The sequence below is a fragment of the Dromiciops gliroides genome, chromosome 3 (assembly GCF_019393635.1).
Source record: "Dromiciops gliroides isolate mDroGli1 chromosome 3, mDroGli1.pri, whole genome shotgun sequence".
NCBI classification, from domain to species: Eukaryota; Metazoa; Chordata; class Mammalia; order Microbiotheria; family Microbiotheriidae; genus Dromiciops; species Dromiciops gliroides.
Genome location: NC_057863.1, coordinates 94719 through 116540, shown reverse-complemented (window position 1 = coordinate 116540; position 21822 = coordinate 94719). Strand labels below are relative to the sequence as shown.

Below are 21822 nucleotides of genomic sequence, written 5' to 3'. Positions count from 1 at the left end.
TTTCTAGTTCTTCCTGCCCTTAGGGTCCCTGCGGGGCCCCACGCTGGGCAGCCGTGCCTACTCTTCCTGTGGCCATGGCCAGGGCCCCTGAGCTGTCCTGGAGGGTCGCCCTCCCACCTGCCAGGTCTCGGCATCCTCGAGAGCATTTCCGCTTTCTTCAGGGGCCACCAACTACAATTCCCAGAGAGGTTGGCGCGCCTTCTGGGCGTGTTGCCATGGGAACGCGGAGGGACCCCTGACGTCATCGGTTTCTGCTCTTGGGGCATCATCCTGCTCTCCTGGAGGCCTCCAGGGCGGGGTCAGCGCGGGAGCAGCCTTAAGGGGCTGGCTCCTAACGGTCACTCGTTGTGCCCCTTCCCCTCCCTGAGGTGCCCCGAGATAGTGGGGGCGGGGACCAAAGACCCCCCCCACTCCTGAACCCCTTTCCCTACACCCCCTCTCCCCCCACCAAGGCTGCCCTCCTCCTCTTCATCTCTTTTTCCTCTGCATCTTCTGCCTTTTCATCCCCCCTGCGCCCTCCCCATGTTCTTCACCCTCCGCCATCCTCTTCTTCCTGTCTCCCCATTGCCTCCCCTTCCTGCCCTGTTTCCTTCCTCATGCCCCCTCCCCATCACTCCCCCGCCTCCCGTCCTTCCTCTTCGTTTTCCTCCTCCTCCTCTCCTATCCCAGCTCCCCTGGATCAGAGACTGTGAGGTGTGGATTCTCCCACAGCCCCCTCTGCCAGGGCAGAGGAGTGGGTCCCCAGAGATTATAGGACGGGCTCAGGGTGACAGAACCATCGTGTTTTACAGGGCAGACACAACACTGGGGCTCCCTGACTCTGAAGCCAGCCCTGGGGTGCCAGTGAATGAGTGGGCAGGGGCGGGCTAGGGCTGGGGGGCTCAGGCCGTGCTTTTCTCTCTGATGGCCCCCCCTTTCCTCCCTAGATCTGCCTTCCAAGCACTCTGCCCTTCCAGAGGTAGGAATGCCCCCTGTGCTCCTGACAGCCAGGACCCCTCAGGTGAGTGGGAATTTGCTGTTCACGTTTCTATGCCATGCCCTGCAGGGGCAGCCCCTGGCCCTGTCTGAGAAGTGTCAATTTGAGGGATGGTTCATCGAGTTCTTACATACTCTGTGCTGGCACTGGCCAGAGAAGAGCAGAGCTCAGCTCTGTGGACTGCAGAGGTAGCTCTTCACGTGCCCACCTCCCTGCGGGGGAACTCCTTGGGGAATGCACCTCCCCTTCCTATGTCCCAACAGTCATTCATTTGCCAAGGGGTCCAGGGCTCTGTTATCAGTGCCCTGGACCAGTATCAGAAGTGCCAAAGGGAGTCACAGCAAAAAAAGGTCCAGGGTGTACCACACGTTTTGCTCAGAAAACCTCGTAAGCTTTATAAGAAACGCTGTCCTCATTTCTAGTGATGAAAACATTGAGGTACTGAGACACCAAGGGATTTGCCTTGGCTCACAGCAACAGGAAGCATGAGAAGCTTTGACAAGTAGATCTTTTCACCTTGGCTAGGCCAAAACACTGAAGTTCCCCCTCCCCATCTACCTGTCCATCCATTCATCCATCCACCCATCCATCCTATCCCATCCCATCCATCCATTTATTTTTATTTTTTATTATTCATTATTTATTTATTTTTTTTTTTGGTGAGGCAATTGGGTTTAAGTGACTTGCCCAGGGTCACACAGCTAGCAAGTGTCAAGTGTCTGAGGCTGGATTTGAATTCAGGTCCTCCTGAATCCTGGGCCAGTGCTTTATCCACTGCACCACCTAGCTGCCCTATATCCATTTATTTTTAAGCATTTTTATTTAAAATTTTGAGTTGCAAATTCTATCCTTCTCTGGCTCCTCTTCTCCTCCCCCTGAGACAGTAAGCAATCAGATATCTGTTATACATGTGCAATCATCTAAAACATTCCCATATTAGTCATTTTGTACAAGAAGATGAATAAAGAAATGAAAGAAGTGAAAAATAGCATGCTTCAGTCTGTATTCAATCCACATCACTTCTTTCTCTGAAGGCAGATAATATGTTTCATCATTAGTCTTTGGGATTGTCTGGGATCATTATATCGATGAGAATAGTTAAGTCATTCACAGTTGTTAAGCGCTAAAATTCTAGCTAGTCTGTCTAAAATATCTAATGAGTGGTCGCCAATAAATTATAAGCTTTAGCAAGAGTTAGACTTTTAAGCATTTATTAAGGAGAATAAGAATTTGGTAAAGAGAGAGAGAAAGGCCTAGATTCCTATCTATTAAAGGGAGAGCACATTTCTAGCTCCGCTTTCCACCAGAGTGCAGAGGAAAGAGCGCGAGACTGAGCGCCAGTCTCTTCCTTCCTCCTCCCACTAGTCCGCGTCACTTCCTGACACCAAAGAAAAGACTCCTGGTCTTGCCCTCAAAGACCTTCGCTTCATGGGCGGAACTCTTCTACAGTAAGTCTCCAGCAGGTGGCATCATTCCAATCGTTACACAGTTCTTCATCAAAAAGTATTGCTGTCACTGTGTCCAATGTTCTCCTGGTTCTGTTCACTTCATCAGTTCATGTAAGTCTTTATAGGTTTTTCTGAAATCATCTTGTTTGTCATTTTTTACTGCACAATAATTTTCCATTATAATCCTATACCACAGCTTGTTTAGCCATTCCCCAGTTGATGGGCATTCCAGTTCTTAGCCACAGTGCTGCCCAGGGGGGTTCTGTTGATCTTCTCCTCCTGTTTATAAGTCCTGTTTCTGTTGAGTAGGAACATGTCTTCATTGAATCAGTCAAAACCAAGTCTGAAGAGGCCCTCCTTGAATCACCCAATGCCACTGTGTGATCCTTAGGCCATCTAAGGATGTCCTGTGACTCTAAAAGGCAGAGGCTGTGTCAGGAGCAGCTTGAGATCCTGAGGGTCTGGAAGTGGAGAGGCTGCAGTATTCTAGCAGGCCCTTGAGGAGCAAAAGGAGGAATGAGCTGTGGTGGAGATGCCTGAGCTTCTGGAAGCATTGCCTCTTTCCCCAGCTACTCTTCCTGGCGCCTGTCTGTCTGCAGACATGGTGATCCCATCCCTTGTGCTGTTCCCCAGCCATTTGCAGGGACCACAGTGTAGCCTCTGCGACCAAGAGGTATGAAAGTACAAGAGACAGAAATGTCAGGTTCCTCTGTATATGTTAGGACTTTGATCTCTAACTCTAGCTAGGAGGGGACCATCCCATCATCCCCTAGGCTTGCAGCCTAGGCTCATTGTTGTAACTGGGCATTACAATGGGAACAGACACAGTCAAGAGAAGTTAGAGAGTGAAGAATACAGTGAAAGTGAGGACCTGTCTGCACATATTTGGAGGAGGCTCAAGAGGAGGGTCAGGATGAAGCTGGACAGATGTGTTCCCTGGGGCATCCCTGCAGGGTTAGGCTTGCGCTGGATCCAGGCTGTTGGGGTCCCTCCTGTCTTTCAAATCAGTGATTCTGGGATGCTCTTGTGGTACTAGAAAATGTGTGAGTGGCACCTCATGGTGGTGGCCGAGGGCAAGCGTCACTGAGCAGATAGTTGGCCTCCGAATCTTCCCTTTGACCCTGACTGAGTGATGCTGAGTACATCGCCTGCGCCCACCCTCCCCCCCCACCCCCAGCTTTCGAAAATGTTATGTTACAGACAAGGTGCAAACTGAAAGAGTCACAGGGCAAATCATGCATGCTAGTGCACTTGACCTATAGATCAAGAGGGAGTTTGGTAGAACAGGGTAAGCACAAGCCTGGAAGCCAGAAGATGGGATTCGTTCTCAGCTCTGAGATGCCGTCTTGTGCCTGGGAGCATGGCACCCAGCCTTTCTCACCTGTGGACAGGCTCCTCAGGAGCTGAACTTGCCCAGGAGTTAGGAGTGGGCAGTTCTCAAAAGAAGAAATGCAAGGAATCAACAGATACATTGAAAGAAGCCCCTCTACCTCTACAAAAAAGAAGGAAAGACAGATGAGGGCCCGAGTGTTAGGTCTGGAAATGCCATGTGGGAAGGAGCCTGAAGAGCAGTTTAGCTGGAGCCTCAGAGAAGCAGGCTGTGCTCATGAGGAAAACAGGTTCCAAGGTGAAGGGGCCCTTGTAGCTTTGAGGGAAAACAAAGGCTTGTACTCCTTACCCTCCTCGATGCACCCAGTGAGTGATGACAATTGGACCCCAGGGCCATGAAGCACAGCGTCTCAGAGGACCCAGCTCCCTCATCTTACAGGTGAGGGCACTCAGGCCTGGGGCAGAGGCTGGCTGTGAGCTCAGGCCCTTGGGCTCTTTCTGGCACCCTGGGGTGTCTTCAGATAACTCTCTGTTTTTTCACTTGGCATGCTACCAAATATTTGACTTGGAACAATTGGTGAAGGACCCTCTGCCATTTTTGCCCGCTCTGCTCCTTCCCTGAGCTGTGTTGGGGCAGTGTTCTCTGGGAAAGTGGACGGGCATTTATGGTGTTTCAGGAATCGGTGACGTTCAGGGACGTGTCTGTGGACTTCACCTGGGAGGAATGGGGGCAGCTGGACCCTTCTCAGAAGGATCTCTACAGGGAGGTGATGCTGGAGAACTACAGGAACCTGGTCTGCCTGGGTGAGCTGCTAGTGTCTGGCCTGCCTCCCTGCCCCCAAAAGCCTCTCCACAACCCAGCATGCATTTATTAAGCACCTCATCAGTGTCAGGCACGGGAAATGCCAAGAGAGAAAGACACAGGGGCTGCTCTCAGATGTCTGACATTCTACAGAAAGTGTTTGGGAAACTGGGAGCTTAATAGTGTCATCCCTGGGGCTTGGGTTCCCCCAATCCCTGTGTCCTTCGGTCCAAGACTCTCCCCTAAAGTCCCAATGTGAAGATGAACAGGAAACAAGAAAAGTGTTCTGCCTCTTCGAGGGCATGAGGCCAACTGACTGATGCATTTTGGGACCCATTCCCCCTAATTCCTGGGTACATAATACAGAGCCTCCTTCAGGGGGCCTTGGTGATAATTGAGACCTTTTTCTCAGAGGGGCTGGGATGGAGCTCAGGGTTTGCAGAGGGCGCTCTCTGTCCCCAGCACAATTCCTTTTCCAATGAGTAGGACTTGCCATTTCCAAGCCAGATGTGATCCATCAGTTGGAACGAGGGGAAGCACCTCGGATGTTGGAGAGAGAAGTCCCAGGTGACAGCTGTCTAGGTGAGTGAGTGACCATCAGGCAGATCAGACATGTCAAAATCCCGTCATTTGGGTCATTGATGATAACGATAGCCAATGTTTGGAGGCTTTTAAAGCAAGTTACTGGTATTACCACTTTACAGTCTTCACAACAACCCTAGGAGATACAGTTATCTTCCCATGCTGATGTAGGTTAAGTCACTTGTCCAGGGCTAGACAGCAAGTGAGTGTCTGATGCTGTATTTGAGTTTGGGTCTTCATGACTCCCAGGTCCAGCCCTCTACCCACTGTACTGCTCTGTGCAGTGTTGGACAGGGAGCTATCCTCGAAAGGCCCTGGCCTGTGGAGAAGAGCTAAGGCTGTGTAGGGTGACTTCCTTCAGGGAGCCTGGTCTTTTCCCAGGACAAATCTGGTTCTTCAGTGCCCATGTTTTACAGAGGGGGAAACCTGAGGCCCAAAGAATGTAATGACTAAGCCAAAGTCACGTGGGTGAATAGTAAGTGGCAGAGTATTCCACCGCCTTCCTCATCCTAGCCCTGCTCTCTGTCTGTCTATTCCTCTCCCTGTCTGTCTGTCTCTCTTTCTCCCCTGCAAATTATTACTGTCCATCCTCTGCTTCACCTGTCTGTCTTTTTTTTTTAATGTATGAGGTATTTTATTTTTTCCGTTACATGTAAAGATAGTTCTCAACTTTTGTTTATACATGCTTTACAATTTCAGATTTTTCTCCCTCCCTCCCCTCCCTCCCCCCCTCCCCTAGACAGCAGGTAATCTGATATAGGTTATATCTATATATCTCTATACATATACATATAGATATCTATATATATACACACACACACATATATATATACACATAATAACATTAATCCTATTTCTGCATTAATCCTGTTACAAGAGAAAGAATCAGAGCAGTGATGCAAAACCTCAAAATAGAAAAAAAAAAAACAACAGCACCCAAAACAAAAGAAATAATATGGTTCAATCAGCATCTATACTCCACAGTTCTTTCTTTTTTTTTTCTTGGATTTGGAGATCCTCTTCTATCATGAGTTCCCTGGAACTCTTCTGTACCATTGCATTGGTGAGAAGAATATAGTCCATCACAGTAGGTCAACACTCATTGTTGATGATACTGTGTACAATGTTCTTCTGGTTCTGCTCATCTCACTCATCATCAGCTCACATAAGACCCTCCAGGTTTCTCTGAACTCTTCCTGCTCATCATTTCTTACAGCACAATAGTATTCCATTGTATTCATATACCACAACTTGTCCAGCCATTCCCCAATTGATGGGCACCCCCTCAACTTCCAATTCCTTGCTACCACGTAAAGAGCAGCTATAAATATTTTTGTACATGTGGATCCCTTTCCCCCTTCCATGATTTCTTTGGGCAAAAGACCTAAAAGTGGGATTGCTGGGTCAAAGGGTATGCACAGCTTTATCACCCTTTGGGCATAATTCCAAATTGCTCTCTAGAATGGTTGGATCAGCTCACAGCTCCACCAACAATGCATTAGTGTTCCAATTTTCCCACAGCCTCTCCAACATTTATTATCTTCCTTTTTTGTCATTTTAGCCAATCTGATAGGTGTCAGGTGGTACCTCAGAGTTGTTTTAATTTGCATTTCTCTAATCATTAGAGATTTAGAGCATTTTTTCATATGGGAATAGATCGCTTTGGTTTCTTCATCAGAAAACTGCCTGTTCATATCCTTTGACCATTTCTCAATTGGGGAATGACTTGGATTCTTATAAATTTGATTTAATTCCCTATATATTTTAGAGATGAGGCCTTTATCAGAAGCACTGGCCTCAAAAATTGTTTCCCAGCTTTCTGCCTCCCTTCCAATTTTGGATGCATTGCTTCTGTTTGTACAAAAATTTTTAAATTTAATATAATCAAAATCATCCATTTTGCATTTTATAATATACTCTATCTCTTGTTTGGTCAAAAACTGTTTTCCTTTCCAAAGATCTGATAGGTACACTATTCCTTTCTCTCCTAATTTACCTATGGTATCACCTCTTATGTCTAAATCATGTATCCATTTTGACCTTATTTTAGTATAAGGTGTAAGATGTTGGTCTATGCCTAATTTCTGCCATACTATCTTCCAGTTTTCCCAGCAGTTTTTGTCAAATACTGAGTTCCTATCCCAGAAGCTGGAGTCTTTGGGTTTATCAAACACTACATTACTAGTGTCATTTACTACTGCATTTCCTGAGCCTAGCCTATTCCATTGATCTACCACTCTATTTTTTAGCCAGTACCAGATAGTTTTGATGATTGCCGCTTTATAGTAAAGCTCCAGGTTTGGTACCGCTAACCCACCTTCCTGTGAATTTTTTTTCATTATTTCCCTGGATATTCTTGATTTTTTGTTTTTCCAGATGAATTTTGTTATTATTTTTTCTAGCTGTATAAAATAATTTTTAGGTAGTCTGATTGGTATGGCACTGAATAAGTAAATTAATTTAGGCAGTATTGTCATTTTTACTATATTAGCTCTGCCTATCCATGAGCAATTGATATCTTTCCAATTATTTAGATCTGATTTGATTTGTGTGAAGAGTGTTTGGTAGTTGTGTTCATAGAGTTCCTGGGTTTGTCTTGGCAAGTAGACTCCCAAGTATTTTATATTATTTACCGTTACTTTAAATGGAATTTCTCTTTCTATCTCTTGCTGCTGGACTTTGTTGGTCATTCCACCTGTCTGTCTTGATGATTTCTTCATTCAAACAGAATTACAACAAGCAAGCTCTTTCTTGGTTCTGTCTCAGTTTGCTTATGTGCAGTCAATTTCTGCCATTGTCATCCTACATCACTTCTAGTTCTCTTTGTGATAAGGTTTTTTAATTTTCAAAATATTTCTGTCCACATCATATTTTGAAACAAATCAATTCCAAATTAGCTTGATGTGTGGGAGGAGCATAAGGATAGCCAGCTTATGCAGAAGGGGAAGTGATGTCCAGTCTACTTTTGAAAAGAATGAAAAGCTAAACAGGGGACTAACCCCTGTTCATTGAGTCTAGAGATGGGGTTTAGAGTGAGATGGTCAGATCTGAGCTTAAGGCAAGGTAGCAGAGAGACCCCTGAATCAGCTGCTGCAGTGATCCAGGTGAAAGGCTTTGAGGGATGAGAATGGGTCAGGTGGAGATGTAGTGGAGGTAAAAATGGCAGCCACCTGTGGGGGGAGACAGAGTAAGGAGTGGAGGACAATGTCCAGGTTACTGACCTAGGAAGTGGGATCAGTGACGGTGCCTGGGACAGGAAAGGAAGGTTGGAGGGGAAAGGGAATGAGCTGTGTTTTGGACATGCCTTGGACATCTGCCTCTGGGACACACTTCTCAGCAAGAGGAGGCCTTGCAGTTTTTCCAGTCTGTCTTGTGTCCCCGAGGGTCACCTCTGATAGCAAAGAATTCTTTTTTAGAGGAGGAAGAAAGAATTCAGAAAAATTAACCAGCACATCTACAAAGCCTACCATTCTACAATCATCTCCCCGAACCTCTGCCACAAAGGAAGGTAGACTGAATTCTCATCTGTCCACTTTGAACACAAGCTTTGGTCATTACACTGCAATTGCTCTTATTTGATTCTCTTTCTTCTTACAGAGGCTTCATTAATGTCCTTGTCATAACATCATATTCCCCCCCACTATTCTCTCCCTCATATAACAAATAATAAATATTTCTAGAGGCAAAAAAAGAAATAAAGGCAAAAAACAGCAACATAACTGGTTGGTGTAACAAAAAAGTCTCTAAATATATGCAGTAAATGTTACTCAAGGTCTTTCACCCCTGAAAAGAGTTCTTTGGAGATCTGCTTTTTCTTTGTAATTTTGTAACATTCAGATTTTTAAAACATATATTCTTATGGATGTCTTCCATTTTTTTACTTCTGTTAATTCTTCCACGCTTCCTTTCCCCTCCAAAAGAACTATCTCTTTAAAGCCAAAAAACAAAAAAAGGAAAGTAGAGGGAAAAATAAAAAATCAAGCAAACTCATCAATATATTGGAAATATCTTAAGGTATGTTCAGTGTAAAGTACTTGTAGACCTCCCACTGCTTCAGAGGGCTAGGGTGGCATGATTTATCCCATCCCTTCCTTTGAGCCATGCTTGTTCTTGATAGTTTTGAAACCTTGTCACAATCTTTTTTCATGATTGTTCTTTTTATTTATATTGTGGTTATTGTGTATATTCAGTTCATATAAACCTTTTCACACTCCCATGTATTCATCACATTTATCATTTCTTACAGTATAGTAACATTCCACTATATTCATGTACCACAATTCATTCCCATTGGTTGGGGAATCTACATTGTTTCTAATTCATTGCTATCCCCAAAAGTGCAACTGTAATTCCTTTGTTGTATAAAGGGATTTTATTCTTATTGGTGGCTTCCTCTGAACATAAGCTTAGTAGTGGAATCTCTGGGTTCAAGGGCATGGACACTTTAGTCACTTCATTTGCATAAATTCAAATTGCTTTCCAAAATGGTTGCACCATTTCATAGCTCCACCAGCAATAATGGATGTGCCTGTTTTCCCTCAAACCCTGTGTCAATATTTACAATTCCCACATGCTTTCATTTTTTCCAATTTATAGTGTATGAGGTAAGACCTTAGAGTTATTTTGATTTGCATATTTTATTATTAGTGATTCAGAGTGTCTATTTTAATTTTTTTTTTTTTGGTGAGGCAATTGGGGTGAAGTGACTTGCCCAGGGTCACACAGCTAGTAAGCGTCAAGTGTCTGAGGCTGGATTTGAACTCAGGTCCTCCTGAATCCAGGGCCGGTGCTTTATCCACTGCACCATCTAGCTGCCCCTGGAGTGTCTATTCATGTGGTTGTTAATAGCATGCTATTCTTCCTTGTGGAACTGCTTCTTTATATCCTTTGACCACTTATCTAGTGGAGAATAGCTTTTAGTTCTAGATATGTAAATATATACATGTATCATCATATACATACACATATAGATGAATAAATATGTATGTATATATACATATATGAATAAAAGTAATTCCCCATTAATTGTTTATATATCTTTTTGACTTATCAGTGAAATTTGATACAATTTTTTTCCAGTAGAACATTTGCCTTCTTAGCATAAGTGCATTAATTATGTTTGTGGGGCAGCTATGTGGAGCAGTGGATAGAGCACTGGCCCTGGAGTCAGGAGGACCTGAGTTAAAAGCTAGCCTCAGACACTTGACACTTACTAGCTGTGTGACCTTGGACAAGTCACTTCACCCCAATTGCCTCACCAAAAAAAACCCCACAACTTATGTTTGTGCTGACTTTCACTTTCATGTAATCAGAATTATGTATTTAATCTTTTGCAGTTGTAACATCCATCCTACTTGTGGCTGAAATCTTCCATATTTATCATCTTCTCCATTAGAATATAAGATCTTTGAGGCAGCTAGGTGGTGCAGTGGATAGAGCACTGGCCCTGGAGTCAGGAGTACCTGAGTTCAAATCCGGCCTCAGACACTTAACACTTACTAGCTCTGTGACCCTGGGCAAGTCACTTAACACCAATTGCCTCACTAAAAAAAAAAAAAAAGAATATAAGGTCTTTGAGATCAGAGACTGTCTTGCTTTTCTATTTATATCTCCATTGTTTATCATGGTTCTTTGTACATAGTAAGCACTTAATAAACACTTAGTTGATTCATTCATTTACTAACTCACTTATTTGTCTCTATCACTTGTTTGGTTAAGAAAATATCTCCTCATAGCTTGGAAAGATAAATGAAAATTATATGATCTCTTCTCATTTTTAGTAGTATGCTATTTAATATTAAGATACACTTTTAAAGTATCTTGTGGAAGCCAGTGCAAGGTATTGGTCTGATCCTACTTTCTGCAAGACTGCTTTTCAATTTTCCCAGAAGTTCTTATCAAATAAGTTCTTTTCTAAGTCTATGTTTTAAGGTTTTTCAAACACTGGTTTGTTGACTTCCATTGTTTCTGATTCTCCTTTGGCTAGTCTGGTTCATTAATCTACCAGGGTTTTTATTTTTTATTTGGTATTTCTTTTTTTGGGGGGGGGTTGTTTGTTTGTTTTTGCAGGGCAATGAGGGTTAAGTGACTTCTCCAAGGTCACACAGCTAGTAAGTGTCAGGTGTCTGAGCTGGATTTGAATTCAGGTCCTCCTGAATCTAGGTCAGGTGCTTTATCCATTGCACCACCTGGCTGCCCCAATGTACCTATTTTTTAAACAATACCAGGTGGTTTTGATTAGTAATGTTTTAAAATATCATTTGAGTTCTAGAAGTGCTATTCTTCCTATCTACCTATTTTCATTATTTCCCTTGGTATTTTAGATCTTTTATTTTTCCATTGAATTTTGTTATTATTTTATGAAATTGTATAAAATATGCCTTTGATAATTTGATTAGTATAACATTTAAACTATAGATGGGGGCAGCTAGGTGGCGCAGTGGATAAAGCACCGGCCCTGGATTCAGGAGTACCTGAGTTCAAATCTGGCCTCAGACACTTGACACTTACTAGCTGTGTGACCCTGGGCAAGTCACTTAACCCCCATTGCCCTGCAAAAAAAATAAAAAATAAAATAGATAAACTATAGATGAACTTTGGTGGTATTGTCATTTTTATTATATTAGCCTGGCCCAGCCATATGCACTGAAAATTCCTTCAGCTATTAAAGTTGTCATTTAATTCTTTAAGGATTACTTTGTACTGGAATGTATTCAAGTATTTTTGGTGCTTTGGTATAACAGTCCCCAAATATTTTATGTATTTTGTAATTATTTGGAGTGGGATTTCTCTTTCTTTTATGCTCTCTTGGATTTTGTCATTGTATAGTAATGCTTTTGTTTTTTATGGGTTTATTTTGTAGTATAGAATGTTGCTGAAGCCATTAAGTATCTCAGCATCTTTCCCAGTTTCTTAGGATTTTCTATGTAGATTTTCAGGAAATAGTTTTATTGCCTCTTTGTCTGTCTTTACAACTTTAAGTTCTTTTTCTTATGCTATTGATAACATTTCTAGACTATATAAAATAATAGATGAGAGAGTGGGTATCCTTGCTTTACTCCTATATTTACTGAGAAAGCTTCTAGTGTATGAGTAGTTAGGTGAAGTGTAGTAGAGAAAGTGTGTGGCCAGGAGTCAGGAAGATTTCTCTTCCTGAGTTCAAATGAATCCTCAGATACTTACTCGCTGTGTGACCTTGGGTAAGTCACTTCACCTTGTTTGCCCACATGTGTAAAATGAGCCGGAGAAGGAAATGCCAAATTACTCCAGTACTTTTGCCAGGAAAACCCTAAATGGGGTCACAAAGAGTCAGACACAACTGAACAACAACAGCAACTTCTAGTGCATCCCCATTGTATATCATGCTTGCTTTTCATTTTAGATAAATACTTTTTGTGACTTTTTAAAAAAGTATCATAATACTCTTTAAGGTCATTCAATACCTTTGTTTTTCGTAAGTAATATGCTTTGTCACATCTTTTTCCACATCTGTTGAAATTATGTTGCTTTAGATTTTTTTGTTGTTGTTGTTCTTTGTTTTGTTTTATTTTTTTTGTGGGGCAATGGGGGTTATGTGACTTGCCCAGGGTCACACAGCTAGTAAGTGTCAAGTGTCTCAGGCTGGATTTGAACTCAGATCCTCCTGATTCCAGGGCTGGTGTTTCATCCACTGTGCCACCTAGCTGACTTATATGTTTTTATTTCTAATATAATTATGTTGATTGTTTTCCTAATGTTGAATCACCCTTGTAGTATTGTTATATATTCAAATTGGTCATAATGGACAGATTCTTAGGTGAATTACTATAGTGTGAAAGGATTTTATTTAAAGTTTCTAGATTGCTATTTTATTTTTATTCTTTCCTAGTTCAGTTTTATGCATGTGTTATATAGTATATATTTTGTCGTACAAAAATAACCTAGTAGGGTGCTTCCTTTCTCAAGGTTTTTGAGAATAATTTGTATTGATATTAATTGCTCTTTCAAAGTCTGATAGAATTCCCCTGAAAATCCTCCAATACCAGAAGTTATAGATGTCTTTTGCTAGGAATTTTTTTGAGAAAGAAGGAAATAGGACAAGATCCTGAGGAAAATAGGGGACTGTAATTTTTTTTGGAAAGATAGTTATCTAGCCATATTACTAGACAGGAGGGTATGGACCACTGGAGGAATAGATAAAGATAGACTAAATAATAAAGAAAGGCAAGATGGGGAAAGTTTGTCTTCTCATACACATTTTTTTGAAGACAAGTTTCTTTGGAATTTGGCAACATTCATTGGGGAACATGTAGTTTTGATTGGCGTGTGGTGGTTTTCATTTACATTGGTTTAGTTATTGTGGATGTGTAATTTAAGATTCTAAATGTGGATTCTAATCTGTTCCCCCCAGTTTTGGGGGAAACTGACTAAAAATCACTGATAAAACGAGTTTAGGTTTTAAAGGGTTTATTGGAAAATAGAAAGAAAAAGATTGAGAACAGAATTCTAACAGCCTGGCATTCCTATCTTTCCTCAAATTTCCTGTGAAGTCCTCTGCCGCCACCACCATCAAGTCAGGAAGCCAAAAAGCCCCAGCGCTCTCTGCGCAGGCTCCCTTTCCTCCTTCCTGTCTCCTCCCAGACCATAGGAGGCTCCTCAAGTTGATTGGCTGGTAGCCTTGATAGACAACACCCATGACTAAACGTCATTTCCTGATGCCAAGGAAAAGCCACAATGCCTCTGAGGCATTTTCCTCATGGTGGAGCTTTCCCACAGCAAGTCTCAAGTAGGTGGCGTCATTCCAATCATTACAGTCCCCCCTTTTGTTCCTCAAGAAACAAAATGTTTCCTTGACGGAACAGTAAAAAGAATATAATAACTATTGCTAACTAATAATATGTGAACAACAATATAGAAAAGGAAGAGAGGAAAGTTTTGTCCAGAGGGGCGATTTTTTTGTCCTCATGAACCGACGCTTTGACATTAGTCTTGCAAAGGGAGGGCCTCTGCATAGGGTACATGTTACAGATGATGTATATTATAACAGAAAGGAGATAGTAAAAACAAAACAAAACAGTTCATATAGAGTCTTTGATTTCTCTTGTCTTCTTGAAGTGGTAAGATGTCATCAGGAGGAAACTGGATTCTGGTCTGGAAAACTGGATTCTGGACTCTGGTCTGGAAAGCTGGATTCTCTTTAACTGTTTGAATTGCTGTATTTTTACTAAACCTTAGCATAGCATTGTCAATGATCAAATTAATAAATTCCATTACATTCCCTCCTTTATATCCTTAGACTTCTAATAGAGGGTTGAGGTAGTTATGCAATCTGTAACACTTTTTACCACCATGTGTCTGGATCAAAGCCAAATTTAGTATGTGTTCATGACACCTGAAAATATTATGGAAAGGTTATCATACCATATCTCATGGTTCCAAGACAGCCAGTGATTGTGCTAGGCCACAGGTGAGTTCAACTGAGTGAGATAAAAAAGATAAATAAGTTCAGTTAAATTAGGTTAAATTAGGAGGGAGAGAGGATGAGTACTGGACTGTGCCTAGTAATTGTGCTCTACATAGTCACCATCATAAGCAAACCATGGACTTACGTATACCTGTCTCTCCTTTTGTTGCACATATATTCTCTCCAGGGCCTGCATCAGAGTTCACAGCAAGTTAGTCTCTGAAATGATAAGTTTCCATATTTCTGAAATCTCATTAATTTCACCAAAGACAGTATGATGGTAAAAATGCGTGCTATGCTGCATAACTGAGAATATATTAGTGATATATACAATAATTCCAAACCATACCCAGAGTATAATGACATATAAATAATAAACGAATGTAAATAGCTGATTATATTAGACATTGTTACATAATCTTCTTTTAGCAAGTAGACCACATCATCTTATACATGAATTCTCTAGTATAACAGTAGCAGATAAAGTGGTGATTAATTTATCAAAAAGAAATGACTTCAATTAGCAAGATTCAATATTCAATGTTTTCAGTGAGGTATCAAGCAATAGGGTTCAATAACCCTCTCTCAAAAAGAAAGAGTAAAAAAAAAAAAAAAAGAATTCTGGTAGCTTCTGAGGCCCGGCATTTTCCTCATGATAGAGCTTTCCCACAGCAAGTCTCAAGTAGGTGGCGTCATTCCAATCATTACATGGATATGGTGTTATTGATTTTATTTACTTCACTTTGTATCAGTTCATGTATGCGTTTCTATGCTTTTCTATATTCCTCATATCTGTCATTTCTTACAGCATAGTAATTTCTCATTATATTTATGTACTAGAATTTTGTCTAGCCATTTCCTCCTCCTCCTCTTCATCCCCCTTTTTTTCTTCTTATGTTCCCTCTTCCCCCTTGTCTCCCTCCTCCTCCTCTTACCTTCCTCTAAGCACATGCTTGGCAAAACTCTGAGGCAACGGGTATAGGTATTTTAGCCACTTTATTGGTAGAGTTTAAAACTGATTTTTTAGAATTCACTCCCTCTTTTTGTAAATGAGAAAACTGGGATATGAAGAAGTTGGATGTTCCAGGGTCACATAGCTAGTAAGCACCTAACCCAGGAGTCTTTGTCACTCCTTCTTGAGGCCTCTTTCTAGTTGGCCATCTAACTGCTTCTTTTGTCATTTAGAAAATTTAATAACTTCCCTACATCACAAGATTGTTGTGAAGATCAACTTGAAAGGTTTTCTTAAAGTAGAAATGGCTATATAACCATAAGGTGATAGTAGTATTTGTTTTGCCCTTTACTTTTTGACAACATTTCTTTTTGGTGGAGACAAAATACAGGCCTAAGTAAATAGTAGATGGGTACAGGGAATATTTACATTTTTTATTTCTTCCAGATTCAGAGGCTAGGCCTGAAGTCAAAATGTCAATTCCAAATCAGGGAATTTCTATGGAATCTTCATCCCATAAAAAATCAGGAAGGAGTGATTTCTGTATCTCTCATTGGAGAAAAGCCTGGGAATGTGAACCTAGCTTAGAGATACAGAAGAATAATAAAGAGGCACATTCTGGTAATGGCAGAATTGCCAAAAGACACACTCACAATAAATTGAGAGGCCTTGAAGGCATTCAGGATGGAAGACAACTCCATATGGATCCAGTCCTTTTTTCACAACAGAATGTGTCTCTAGGAGAGAATCTGTGTGCATGTGATGCACAGACACAGTACTCCAGTCCATGGCCAGATCTAAATAAATGTAATAGAATCTGTTCAAAGAAAATATTTCCTAAGTGTAATGCAAGTGAGAATTCTTTGAGCTCCACTTTAGACTACATTGACTATGACCAACTGTGCCCTGGAGAGAATCTATGTGAATACAAAGAAAGTGGGAAATACCTCATCTACAAACCCAACTCACCCAGTAATTCCCAGCAAATAATAAATACTGGAAAAAAATCGTATAAATGCAGTGAGCATGAGGATGCCAATCTGCACCTTATTGAATATGAAGGAACTTATGGTGAAGAGAGATTTCGTGAACACAGTAAATGTGGAAAGCCTCCTAAAGAGAATTCATCTGTTACTTCCTATGAGCAGATTCATACTGAGGAGAAAACTTTTGAATGTAATGAATGTGGGAAGGTCTTCTATCAGAGTGCACATCTTATTTGTCACCAGACAGTTCATACTAGAGGGAAACCTTATAAATGTCATGACTGTGGAAAGACCTTCTGTCAGATCACAGAACTAAGTTACCACCAGAGAATTCATACTAGAGGGAAACCTTATGAGAATCATGAATTTGAGAAGGCCACATACCTGAGTTCACAATTTTCACAACCTCAGAGTTTGTGTTCTGGGGAGAAACCTTATGAATGTAATGTATGTGGGAAGACCTTTCTTATGATTGGGAAGCTTACCAGACACCAGAAAATTCACAGTGGAGAGAAACCCTTTAAATGCAATGAATGTGGGAAGGCCTTTCGCTATAGGGCAGAAGTTACTCGGCATCAGACTATTCATACTGGTGAGAAACCTTATGAATGTAATGTATGTGGGAAGACCTTTCGCCAGAGTGTACACCTTATTGGACATCAGATGATCCATACTGGAGAGAAACCTTACGAATGCAATGTATGTGGGAAGGCCTTTCGCCAGAGTGTACACCTTATTGGACATCAGATGATCCATACTGGAGAGAAACCTTACGAATGCAATGAATGTGGGAAGGGCTTCCGCCTGAGTGTACACCTTATTGGACATCAGATGATTCACACTGGTGAGAAACCATATGAATGTAATGTATGTGGGAAGGCCTTTCGTCAGAGTGTTCACCTTATTGGACATCAGATGATTCACACTGGAGAGAAGCCTTTTGAATATAATGAATGTGGAAAGACCTTCCGTCTAAGGGCAGAAGTCACTCGACATCAGACAATTCACACTGGAGAGAAGCCTTATGAATGTAATGAATGTGGAAAGACCTTCCGTCTGAGAGCAGACCTTACTCGACATCAAACAGTTCACACTGGAGAGAAACCTTATGAATGCAATGAATGTGGGAAGGCCTTCCTTCTGAGCTCCCAGTTTACTCAGCATCAGAGGATTCATACTGGAGAGAAACCTTATGAATGTAATGATTGTGGGAAGGCCTTCCGTCTGAGAGCAGAACTTACTCGACATCAAACAGTTCACACTGGAGAGAAACCTTATGAATGCAATGAATGTGGGAAGGCCTTCCTTCTGAGCTCCCAGTTTACTCAGCATCAGAGGATTCATACTGGAGAGAAACCTTATGAATGTAATGATTGTGGGAAGGCCTTCCGTCTGAGCGCTCAGCTTGCTCGGCATCAAAGAATCCATATGGGAGAAAAACCTTATAAATGTAATGAATGTGGGAAGGCCTTCCATGTGAGTGGAAAGCTTACCCAACATCAGAGGATTCATACAGGAGAGAAACCTTATAAATGTAATGAGTGTGGAAAGTCCTTTCACATGAGCTCCCAGTTTACTCAACATCAGAGGATTCATAGCAGAAGTCAACCCTATTAATATTCTAACTGTGAGAAGTCCTTCAGTCAGAGACCAGACCTTAGACAACACAAGAGAATGCATAACAGAGTAATTTTTTTACATTATTAGCAAACTCATATGGGAGAGATAAACGTTATTAATATAATCAATATGGAGAACCCAAGTTGTTACATCTTAGAGAATTCATAACAGATAGAAATGTGGTTATGAGAAGAGATTTTGTTCTAGTCTAGAACTGAATTAATAACAGAGAATTCATATTGGGAATATGATTATAATGGATACAGCAAGGTCCGCAACTACAGGTCATCCTTTGTTCCTTATCACAGAATAATGGAGAACAATCTCAACAATGTAATTATTTTAGGAAGAATTTTGGTAAGAAATCTGAAGTCTATCTGAGAATCCAAACTTAAAAGAAACTGTTAAATAAGGTGCTAAATCCCTTAGTAAAATACACTTTACATTGTGTTAGATATTTCTGATGACTAGGGTTAATTTGGGGGCTGAAGCTGACTGGAGGACTAATCTGGGGACTTTTGACTATTTGGCTATCTGACTTCGTTAATTTAATGTGGGCCGTTGTAAAGTTCCACCACACTGCCCCACTCCCAAATTGATAAACTAAAGATTAAAAATGCTCTTAACTAAATAATCAAAGCAGAGTCCATTCATGAGATACTATTTCAATTTAGGAATACAGGGAAATAAAGTACAACCTGACTGCTTTCCTGTGGTCTCTTTCCACTGTGTACTTCTTGAATACAATAAGGGCCTTAGCCACCTCCGGCCTCAGGGCACGTTACACTTTCCCTGGTTTGTATTAAGGCCTGTAACCTTGTCAGCCCCGTCTCTCCTTTTCCGAACCGAGCCGAACTCTCCTCTGTCCTTGTCTGCGCTCCCCTCTAGTCTTTCTAGTCAGTCCTCTAGTCAGTCCCTCCTCGCTCCTTTAGTCCGTCTCCCCTCTAGTCTAACTCCCAGGTCTATATATACCTTTTCTTCTCTCCACTCAAATCTCGGGGCTTCCTTCACACCCACAGACCAAGCTAATCCGCCAGCCAGGGCTGGGGCTGGAGGGGTGCACTCCCACTTCACGTGCCTCAGCACAGGCTATCTTTCAGATAGCTCCGCTCAGGTCGGAGGGAGCTGGGGGCTTTCTTTTTTCCCCCAGCTGTCTGACCTGGGGTCTTGTATAGCCCACGGGGCTTTTTCACTCAGCTAAAGCTGAGGAGGAGGGGGAGAGACCCTGAGGGCCTAAGGCTTTCTAATCTCAGCCTAAAGGTAGGGTCCCCAAATCAAAATCAATTTCCATAATTGTTATGTGTATGTTTAAAATAAGCCAGTGTTGATGCTGGGCCGGTCAGTTAACTCTCATTGCCCTGCAAAAAATAAATAAAAACCCAACAAATAAAATAAGCCAGTGATTTAGAAAAAAAGTTATTGTGAGCAATACTGTTTTCCCCAATCCTGTTAAAATAGCCATAAACTTTGAAACTGTTTCCACTTGCATTTCCACCAGTCTACAATTCACACATTCTAAACAATTGTAATCTTTACTTTTGCTGATTTTCATTTCTTTCCAGAAGTGATTTTCAAAAACCTTTTGCAGTTGAACAATCCTCTGTAAGAGAGTAAAGTTCAGTAAGTTACATTAGCAACACCTCACATATAACATGTCAATGTGTACATTTTTTTCCATGCAGAAAGAAAAGAATTTCATCAGTAGTTGTATGAATTCCAGAAGTGTTTTCATTACTTTTTTCATATATTGTAGTGGAACTTACTTTTACTGGTTTGCAGTGCAGCACAATGTGGGATTTGTTCTATTTACTTTACAGTAACTAACAAAATGTTGTTAGACTTAGAGGCATGAGTATTTTAAGGAAAGAGTCAGAGATGCCCACTAAGAGTTAAGGTTAGACTGCGAAGAGTTTGGTGTTAGACTCAAAGGCCCATTTAGGGTAAGACGGTGGGAAAGTAGGGTTAGGGTTAGTGTTAACATTAGCATGGAAGTTAGGTTTAGGTTTAGCACGAAATTAGTGTTAGGGTTAGTGTCAGCACAAAAATTTGGATTAAGGTTAGTGTTAGCATCACACGTATCAGCATGATAATTTCATGCTTAGGATTAGGGTCAGCATGAAATTAGGCTTAGGTTTTCAGTTAGGGTCAGCACGAAATTAGGTTTAGGGTTAGCGTTGGCATGCAGATAGGGTTAGGATTAGTGCAAAATTAGAGTCAAGTTTGGGTTAGGGTTTGAGTTAGGGTTACTTTACTAACTGGGCTTTCAGTGGCTTTAGAATATAAGTCCTCCAATGTTTGTTTAAGGAAACTAAGGCTTAGGGATTTGAAGGGACCTGGGTGAGTTCACTGAAGAGATCCAAGATTATATCTTCTTTTGGGGGGGGTGAGGCAATTGGGGTTAAGTGACTTGCCCAGGGTCACACAGCTAGTAAGTGTCTGGCCTCAGACACTTAACATTTACTAGCTGTGTGACCCTGGGCAAGTCACTTAACCCCAATTGCCTCACCCCCCCCCCAAAAAAAAGAACAATAAACAAAAACCATGAAATCATCCAAAACATTGATAGAACAAGTGGGAAAACAGACCTAAGGAGCACAGGGAACTAGTGTGAGTTCATCTAAAGGGTTCTAGGCCTAAAGTACAGGCCCTACTAGTAAATGCTGGGGAAAATAAGGCTTAGGCAGATGTAGAGACTGTTAAGGGGCTAAAATACTAGCTAGTCTGTCTAAAATATCTAATAAGTGGTCGCCAATAAATTATAAGCTTTAGCAAGAGTTAGGCTTTTAAGCATTTATTAAGGAGAATAAGAATTTGGTAAAGAGAGAGAGAAAGGCCTACATTCATCTATTAAAGGGAGAGCACATTTCTAGCTCCGCTTTCTGCCAGAGTCCACAGGAAAGAGTGAGAGTCAGAGCGCCAGGTTCCCCCTTCTTCCTCCCACAAGTAAACGTCACTTCCTGATGCCAAAGACAAGACGCATGGTCTTGCCCTCAAAGACCTTCACCTCATGGGCGGAGTTCTTCTACAGTAAGTCTCCAGCAGGTGGTGTCATTCCAATCATTACAAGACAGATGTGACATCACTAACAGTATCCAAGTAGTAAAACTGACTGGGACTTTAGTAGCTTTTGAATATAAGCAGCTCCAGTGCTCGATGAGAAACTAGGCATAGGGATGTGAGGGGACCTATTTGAGTTCACTGAATAGGTCAAAGACTGAATCCCAGAAAGCTTTCAGGTTCTTAAAATTCAAACTTTTTTTAAAAATTAAAGAAAAGTATTTTTTTTTAAAGCATTGAAACACCTAGTGCTACTGGAGAGGAAACTAAGATCTTGGGATGTCAATGGTCCACTGTAAGGTCATTTAAAAGGTGGTAGGCTTAGAGTACATGCCCTCCAACTGACTATTGTGAAAAATGAGGTTGAGGGGGGGTGAAGAGGCTGATGTAACATTACTAACAGGATATATATAATAAAAGTGGCTGGGCCTTCAGTGGCTTTAGAATCCAAGCAGCTCCAGTGCTTGTTAGGGAAAGTGAGACTTAGGGATTTTAAAGGACCTGGGTGAATTCAGGAAACAAGTCTGAGATTGAATATTAATAGTAATAATAATTAATAATAAGTCTTCAAGGTCCTTATATACTGTGGTAAAATATGAAAGTTTTTAACAGTCAGTTAGGATAACTG

At 41.4% G+C, this 21822-nt stretch overlaps 1 protein-coding gene across 1 annotated transcript in view; it reads left to right on the top strand.

The window, feature by feature from the left end:
* Window positions 1-18640, top strand: part of LOC122749541 (zinc finger protein 345-like) — a 30667-nt gene extending 12027 nt beyond the window's left edge. The window contains exons 3-6 of the mRNA XM_043995954.1: window positions 927-1000; window positions 4431-4557; window positions 5042-5137; window positions 15979-18640. Coding sequence (XP_043851889.1) covers window positions 965-1000; window positions 4431-4557; window positions 5042-5137; window positions 15979-18134 — 2415 coding nt within the window. The 5' untranslated portion in view covers window positions 927-964 and the 3' untranslated portion in view covers window positions 18135-18640. The remainder of the gene's footprint in view (window positions 1-926; window positions 1001-4430; window positions 4558-5041; window positions 5138-15978) is intronic.
* Window positions 18641-21822: the final 3182 nt, after the last annotated feature.